Below are 8,891 nucleotides of genomic sequence, written 5' to 3'. Positions count from 1 at the left end.
AAACTGCTCGGACAATGGTGAATTCCAACGACACAGCAGAAACGCAACCAAGAGGTTCCTGGCAAGGGGTTACCCAAAGAAAGTGGTGGAACAAAGTTTGAACAGAGTACTAGTACAGGACCGCAAGGAAACCCTATACAAAGAAAAAGAATTACAAGGAGATACAGATGTAATCAGATTAATAACGACTCATAGTGCCGAAACCAACAAACTATCCAAAATCATACAAAAGCACTGGCCAATCCTGAAAACAGACTCAACGTTAGCGCAAATCATAGGTGATCACCCTAACATCACATATAGAAGGGCAAGGAACCTGGGGGACCAACTAGTAAACAGCCATTACAAGAAAACACCGAAGAATGACTGGCTACAACGAAAAGGCTTCTTCCCGTGTAGACACTGCAAAGTGTGCAAGATTGCTAAAACAACAAAAGAAATCGAAATCAGAAAAGGTACAAAGTGGAAAATACACCAGCATCTAACCTGCAAAAGCTCATATGTGGTGTATCTAATAGAATGTCGGTGCCACAAAAAATATATAGGCAGTACGACCTTTGAAGCCAAAAAGAGAATTCTAGAGCATACGAGGACAACGACCAACAAAGACCGCTCGAATGCTGTGGCGAAACATATGGAACAATTCCTCGATAGCAATTGGGAATTACTCAAATATTGCGCCATAGAACAGATACCTCTCACAGAAAGGGGTGGTGACCATCTAAAAAGTCTACGGAGAAAAGAGTCAAAACATATTATCAATTTCAGGTCCCTCGAACCTAGAGGCCTGAATATCACGGAAGAACTTTATGTACATCTTGAAAGGTAGAAATGATGTCATAACAACAATGAACTGGTACCCCGAAACTCTGTAGGCACTCGCCCACTAGAGGGGGATGAATACATTACAGAGAATTTGCAAACAGCACCGAATGACGGTAGAAGACTAGATGAATTATCTCACCAGAGAGATCCATTATGAACTTAACTCACTAAAGAGGAAACATATTAATAACATTCTGCAATCCAATAAGAAAGCTCTCTCCTTTCTTTTGTTTTTAAAGGACACACATCTCGAGCATCCTGGTGATGTTGATGTAGTGGACACTACATTAACCAGCATGCACCTGATTGTAACACAGGAAGTCACCTGTGTTCCAGTATTAAAAGAAGGACTTATTAATTAGCTCAACATCCCGTGAGCAAGCTTCGTAAGAAGCGAAACGCGTTGGGTTAAGGTTGGAATAAAAACCACTGTAACTACTAATCAAGACGAGTGAGTGCGTTTTCATTTTTCCCTCGGGAACCTGGAGCATATTCAAACGACTGACCCAGTCGTAGAAAAAAATTTATTTGTTAAATTTTTATATTATTTTGAAATTATAATGTAAATTAAAATGATTAGTTTAATATTAGTTTTTAAGTAGGCACGGCCCGTGCCGGGCATTATACTGGGGCGGTGACGTCAGGCAGGGGAAGGTTAGGGTGGAGGGTTGTAAAATGCGGGATATGGACCATTAGAGGTAGGGACTGGAAAAAAAAAAAAGAATTTCGTTGCCCACTCTGCATCACATTTGGCAATGCAGCGTGGGCAACGAAATTCGTTTTATTTTATTTTTTCGGTACTTACCTCTAATGGTCCATATCCCGCATTTTACAACCCCCCCCCACCCTGACCCTCCCCTGCCTGACGTCACCGCCCCAGTACAACGTCCGGCACGGGCCGTGCCTGTTTTTAAGAACACATATGTAAGTACACATATTTTTTTTTGTCAAAGATGTTATAAGTACACATATTAATTATGATATAAGTGTGTTAGCTTTTTTTTAATTAAGTTTATTTGTTATATTTACTAAAATATATATTAAATCTATTTATTTTAATTTATGTTACTATTTAATATATTTGATATTTTACTTTATATGTATTTTTAATAACACTGTTTTATACAACGTTATTAATGACATTGATTTTTTTTCAACATTTTTGTACTTACCTTTATAAGTATAGGATGACAATATTCATGACAGCGATATTTTGGTCACAATATTGTTATATGGCGATATTTTGAGGGTCGATATTTTGTCAATGAACCACAGCACATATGCAATATGTGAAATATTTGGATAAATATAAATGCTACTCCTCCTTTGCCCCTGCTTCAATGTGGCATTATTTTTTCACTCAAAGCACGATCTCATAGTATTAGTAGCTTGGGCTTTGTATCAAAACCTATTGATGCTTGCAGTTATCGCCTTTTTAACACACATGTAATGCCCATGTCATAGAAAAGTGGTGCAAAACGCTACGTGCACTGAGATAAGGGCACTTCTCAGCACCAAATACCCTTTGCAATGGAAAGTAAATACCCTTCCAAGACTTTGCACTACTTTGTATCATTTTAGATGACTTTGCGCTGTGCAGTCTTAGAAAATCTGCCACTAAATGTGATTTGATTCTGCATCAGTGCAAAGAATAAACTGCCCGATTCATCAAACAAAATTGCGCTCGCAAAGGGCCAGATTATGAGAATCTGGCCCTTTGCAAGTGCGATTTTTGCATTTGGGATTCAGCATCCCAAATGCAAAAATCGGTAATTGCGATCTCGCAATTTTGCGAGGAATTACATTTAAGGAATCTCTATTTGAGATTCCTTAAATGCAATTCATCATCCAATTTTTTTGGCGAATTCGCAATTTCTGGCCGTAATTTACCGCGAGGTCAGACCTCATGGTAAATTGCGAAAACTCAGAAAAATGCATTTAAATGCATTTTTCTGAGTTGCATGTTACACCAACACATGTCCTTTGGACATGTGTGTGTGCAACACCTGTGTAAAATTTCATTTGAGGGGTGCTACAGGGTGTCCTTTGGACACCCCTGGCACCCTTCAAATCGCTATCTTATTTGCGATTAGCAAATTGCTAATCGCAAATAAGGAATACTCCCCATTCATTCCTATCGGCCTTTTGGCCCATAGGAATGAATGGGGAGTTTTTCCTTATTTGCGATTAGCAATTTGCTAATCGCAAATAAGGAATATGTAGGAATCGCATTTCTTTATGCAATTTCTACATGAATCCCGTTTTGCGAGTCCTTAATAACGATTCGCTATGAATCGCTATTAGGGGCTCGCAAAACGGGAGAATGATGAATCAGGCTGAAAATGTGTTTTTATGTATCAAGGAATAAAACAATTAGATTCTTCTACTTTTAAAATGTGAAAGAATAAATTCAGAGTGGGTGAATATCAATATGCCTCCCTTTTGTACAGATGCTTCATAAATTAATTTACAGTTGTTCAATGATTCGTATCTTTTTTTCAAATGTTATTACGCGTGTAAAATGATTTATAATCAATATAGATGTTGTGGATTCTTTGAAATTATTTCATGGTCTGTTTTCTCTCTTATGCCCTGGTGGTAAATTGTTTCTGTGCTATGGAATGGATAAGAGTCTGCCCCCACTTCCTCACCCCCCTCCCCACACACAGAGACACCATTCAATGACACGCGCAGCATTGAAAGTGCATGGGAACATAAGCTCAGTGTTTGAACCAGTGCAAGGTTTTAGTAATCGTGCCCCTAGAGGTGACGCTAGTCTCACAAGCATTCGAAAGGCACGGTGGTCTCGAGCAGGGGTAGTCCCTGGCACTGGCCTGTCTTCTCTTGGCACTAAACCCATCCTGATGCAACCTGTCCAAAAAGAGCGTGAACCACATCCAAGAATGTCACCGGCTGGGGTGACTCCTGAATGCAGGAACTTTTAAGTAAGCCGTTTGCTAGGAGCCACCTCAGTGCACAATCTAATCTCTGCTCCGCATACTGTAGATTACCTGTACACCACACCGTTTGTTCATAGCAACTGTAGCCGGGTTGCCAGCAATTACCTGTTGTCACTGTGATAAAGTATTCACAGAACTTCCTGGTAGAGGCAAACTCGCCCCGGTGGCACCAGAGGACAGTGGCTGGCTTGGGACGTCCCTTCAAACTGCGGGACTTGTCCATCGGTGTTAAAGCTGCAAGCCTGGCTGGCTTTTCACAACAGTTTAGCATTGGCTGGGGTTCCCCGGGATTTCACCTCCGGCGATGGAATGTTTTGTTACCATGGAACACGACGGAGGCTAGGACGAACCTTAACCAACATGGTGATTTGTGAATGGGGCCCGAGGAATGCTTTTCAGATCACCCACAGTTCACGCAACAGCGATTTTCGGATTTGTGGAATTCTTTTTGCGCTGTGTCGCCTGAGGTGACGTTTTAAGGCTGTTTTGACTCACCTGCACAGGAGTGCACAGGCGCCAGGATGTATTCGACAAGTGTGTTCACTAATCCCTACGCCATTGAGGTCCTAAAGACGAGAAAGCAGGACCTGGTTGAGGAAATTAATAACACCGACCACCTGCTCAACTGGCTCATTGACAATGGCATTTTGTCCCCGGATAAGAAAAAAGTGTTGTCCACGTACAGGACTCGCACCGAGAAGAACGCCAGACTGCTGGACTTCCTGGTCACCCAAGGGGAGAGGGCGTGCAGACTCTTTTTCTATCCCTGTCTGAAGCAGGTGGAGCCCAGTGTGTACCACGCAGTGCGAGCTTACGTCAATAACGTCAACGCAAATATAGGTGACAGCAAAAGACAACTGGTGGGGTATTTGCTTGAGAAGGACAAAGAAACGCCGCCGCCTCCAATGAAACAAAGTCAGACCAAAAACGAATCGGTCAAAGTCGCACCGGAAGTGACTCGACCGCATAAAGAGAAAGTAAATGTGGAAAAGAAGGAAGAAGAACAGCCCAGACCTGTAGCAGCAGAACCGAAGGCAACTCGGCCTGAAATCAACAGTGTCTTTGAGGCCCTTGCTAAGGGTGACATCTCCGACTTGGAAGCCTTGCTAGAGGGATGTGACGTGAATGCAGTCAATGCTTTCCATGAAACTCTTTTGCATGTTGCCGCTGCCAATGGCAACGTGGCAGCCATTGAGCTCCTAATAAAGAAAGGGGCTAAAATAGATGCCAAGGACCAAAATGGAAGGACGCCACTGCACAGGGCGGCAGAAATGGGCCACTCGGATGCGGTCCGTGCTCTGTTGCGGGCCGGAGCCAACCTGTATGCTTTGGACAAAGAGGGCCAAACGCCACTTCACCTGGCAGCTCGAAACCAGCACATGGACATCATGAAGATAATGCTTCAAGAGGAGGGAAGGCAATACCAGAACGGCCACCATTTTCTCCACATGGCTGCTCTCAAGGACGAAAGCAGTCTGGTAAGCCTTCTTCTACAAAATGGTGCCCCAGTGGATGAAAAAGATGACAAGAAAAAGACTGCCCTGGCTTACGCCATTTCACAGGGCTACGAAAAGACGGTAAAGGTTCTGCTGGAGGCTGGGGCAAGCATCGAACCAGACCTTATAGATCTTGTCTTTAACAGCAATAATCAGTCAATCTTTGCGTTACTCTTGCAGTATAGCAGAGGGCTGTCACCGGACACCCTGGTGTCTGCTCTTTTCAAAGCCGTTCAGATGAACCTGCATGGAATAGTGGCTGCATTGGCTGACAAGGGCACCAATGTAGATGCAACAAACGACATTCAATATACACCATTACTGTTGGCTGCAGAGCTTGGGAAGACAGAGTCAGCAAGAGTTCTAATTGAAAAAGGATGTGACGTGGCTGCGAGAACACCAAACTCGAACACTGCTCTCCACCTAGCAGTTCAAGCAGGAGATCTTTCTCTGGTCAAAATGCTCCTGCAGAAAAAGATTGATGCCAACATTGGCGGCCCAGGCGATCAAACCCCTCTTCACGTTGCAGCTTTTCATAACAAAGCAGAACTGGTTGATGTTTTAGTCTCGGCTGGATCTAAGATTGACTCTGTCACCAAGGACATATTCACCCCTTTGCACATTGCCAGCCAGAGGGGCAGTGTTGATGCAGCCCGGCGTCTGATCCATCACAAGGCCAGGGTGAACGCCAAGGATAAGCATTCCCAGACCCCGCTGCACTTTGCGGCTAAGGTAGGGGAGCCAGCCATGGTGGAGTTGTTACTTAGTTGCAGAGCTGACCCTAACGCGGCAGATAAGGAGAAGAAGACCCCGCTGCATCTCGCTGCTGTGGGAGGTCACTTGGAAGCTGTTCTAGCAATGCTGAGTCACCAAGTGAGGGTTTCTGTGAAGGACATGGATGGTTGCACCCCACTGCACTATGCAGCAATCAATGGAAGCACTGATATAGTGCAGGCCCTTCTTCAGGCTGGGAAGAACAGAAATGTAGATGAGAAAAATGTTTGGCGGAAAACACCCCTGCACCTTGCCGCGGAGTATGGGCACAGCGACCTGACTGACCTTCTTCTAGGCAGTGGGGCAGCCGTGACTGCCCTGGACAACAACAGGGACACACCGCTGCACTGCGCTTGTAAGGCTGGCCACCTCAGCACGGTGCAAGCACTGGTGAACTGGGCCCATGGGGAGAAGGCTAACTTACAGGCCACAAACAGCCTCAAGAAGACGCCGCTTCAAGTCGCTGAATCGGAGACTACAGAAAACCACGTACATATTGCAACATTTTTGAAAAAAAAGATGCTAATAACCAAATAAATGCGAATTTTCAGCAGTTTAAAAATAGATAATAATTGTAAACATTACATGTAATTGAGAGTACGCTTATTTATAAATCTAAGCAAGCCCAACTAAGAAATAACTGAGTCATTTTAAGGGAGAGCTGTCGTAATGCCCACAACTCTAGCTATATTTTGTCCCAACGAAGACTGTTCTATGGGGAAATTGAGACCTTTTCACAGCAGACCAGTAACTCTTAAAGGCCAGCAGTTCTGGAACAAACTCAGTTACATGACCTGTGACTAACTTTTCCATCCCCAAACTGAGCGTGCAGAGGCACAGTCCTGTGGCGAAATCTTACGTTTTGTAAAGGTGACTGACTCTCCCAACCCTATAGGCCCTGTCTAGATCTGACCTGATTTGAGTCTTCCTGCAAGGGATCCAACTAGTAAGGTTATCTAGCTGTAGATGAAAAGTAAAGGAGGCTTTCTGATTAATTTACATTAGAGGGAAAAGGAAAGCCAGGTTCCTTCAAACCAATGTAGATCGTAACTGTGTATAAGGCCGGTATGCTCATTTCTCAGATTTTTAAGCAGCTGGTGCAGAAACACAACAAACTACCTCCCCAGTCTGCGAAGATGCGGATATTTTTTTGTTGGGGGGGGGGGCATAAGGTCTTATTTACAAACCAAAGCCAAAATGTAATAAACCAATAGCAGAAACTTGAAAGTTGTGTACCATTAAATTAAGGACGGACCATGCCAGAGATCGAAGTTTACATGTGATTTTAGGTCATGTTCAATAAATCTAACCAGCTACATTCATATCAGCGAAACATAGGACACTCAGAATGGATGCTTGTCAAGGAAATAGAGCTGGTTATTATTGTATTAATGTTTCCAAGCATGATTAACAGCACTACTACAAGCGAACAAAGTAAGTGTTAATGTTATCGAGAAGGAATCTAAATGTTGACATTGAGCAGTTTTCTTCCACACTCCTTCACACAGCGAGCAGAGCAGTACACATTTGAGGTTCACTCAATGCAGCCACCCGCTCCACTCCCACCCCCCCCCCCTCCCACCCCCTCCCGTTACAGGTTTAAGGTGAGATGCATAATGTGAATGTTCATTTTAGAGTTCACGGGGCTGCGCCTGCAATTTCCCTGGTTACTTTTTTCACGGGCCTCAGAAAAAAAACTCAGAAAAAAATGTATTGGTCTGGTCACGGGAATCTATCTACATCGCTAATTTCCATGCGCAAGAATAACCCTTTATCGGTGGATTTTCAGCCAATGCAAACAATCCCCAAGTGTTGGGTTATGTTTACTTTGACTATGTATTCCCTTTCTGTCGATTCTATTAAATATTCTAGGCAGAACGACCCGTGTCTCTACTAACCTATGAAGTACGTGGGTGTTCGGATGTGTTTCTCACCTTACATGCACCTTTATGTCCCACTGTTTCTGGCACTTGTCGTAGATATTTACATTGGGTGTGAAAATCGTTGGGAAGGTTGTGAACACGCACAGCCCTGAGCCTGTTTGAGTGTTTCCCACTTCCCCATTAGTGACTTCGGGCACCCCCGAGAACGCCAATCTTACTGCACCAACATTACATTATAGACTCTGGAACATCCATAGCACTTGTGGATTTTTCTCAGTTATTAATTCTTTCTCCAAGCATAGAAATCCGCAGGTGCTTGTAACATGTCTGCCTACAGGTGGCGCTCTTTACCAAATAACTTTAACTTGGCTGCGTAAAATGTTCTGTGAATCCAGCCGTGCTGTCCAGCTAGGCTCTTTTTTGTTGATCATTCGGGGTGCAATAAAATGCAAAGATTTGAATCTTCTATCTCATATTAAAATATATCATTAACATGCGAAGAACAATTTTAGAATAGCAGTTGGATGTCTTTACTAAAATATGGAGCGCTATAATAACCCTTAAAATATGTCCTTTAGAAGCAACGCAAACCTTGCTGTGGAGCCTAGCCCAAAAAAAAGGGTTTATGTTTGTTTACCGCTGTATTTGACGTTTCTAAAATAATGGTTGGAGTAGCACATTAACAGGTGACCACCAAGTTTCTTCATGGCAAAGCTAATACATTCAATAGCCCTTGCTTTTAGTCCGGAGCACTATGAATTCTGGGAATTGTAGTCATATGACTAGGCCCCCAAGACCCAGCGTGCTAAGTGCGCCTTAGAAACGAGAACACTTGACATGGAACAAACTAGCAGCCAAGAAGTAAGTCATTATTCTTTTTTTTTCTTCTCTTTTTACAAAAGCTGAGTAAACTCTGAGCAAATGCTGTTCAATCATAAAAAAGACGTAGGTGG

The 8,891-nt window shown here is 43.4% G+C and overlaps 1 protein-coding gene across 1 annotated transcript; it reads left to right on the top strand.

The window, feature by feature from the left end:
* Positions 1–3,937: 3,937 nt before the first annotated feature.
* LOC147747303 (CARD- and ANK-domain containing inflammasome adapter protein-like) lies at positions 3,938–7,282 on the top strand. The gene has a single exon (XM_086953012.1). The coding sequence runs from the start codon at positions 4,307–4,309 to the stop codon at positions 6,590–6,592; it is 2,286 nt and encodes a 761-aa protein (XP_086809138.1). The 5' UTR covers positions 3,938–4,306; the 3' UTR covers positions 6,593–7,282.
* Positions 7,283–8,891: the final 1,609 nt, after the last annotated feature.

Source organism: Lissotriton vulgaris, chromosome 1_1 (assembly GCF_964263255.1).
Source record: "Lissotriton vulgaris chromosome 1_1, aLisVul1.2, whole genome shotgun sequence".
Lineage (NCBI taxonomy): Eukaryota > Metazoa > Chordata > Amphibia > Caudata > Salamandridae > Lissotriton > Lissotriton vulgaris.
The sequence above is the reverse complement of the archived record's forward strand: the minus strand, read 5'-3'. Positions and strand labels throughout refer to the sequence as shown.

Coding starts and splice junctions, on each gene's coding strand:
- LOC147747303 (XM_086953012.1), top strand. CDS start 4,307: ATGTATTCGACAAGTGTGTTCACTAATCCCTACGCCATTGAGGTCCTA.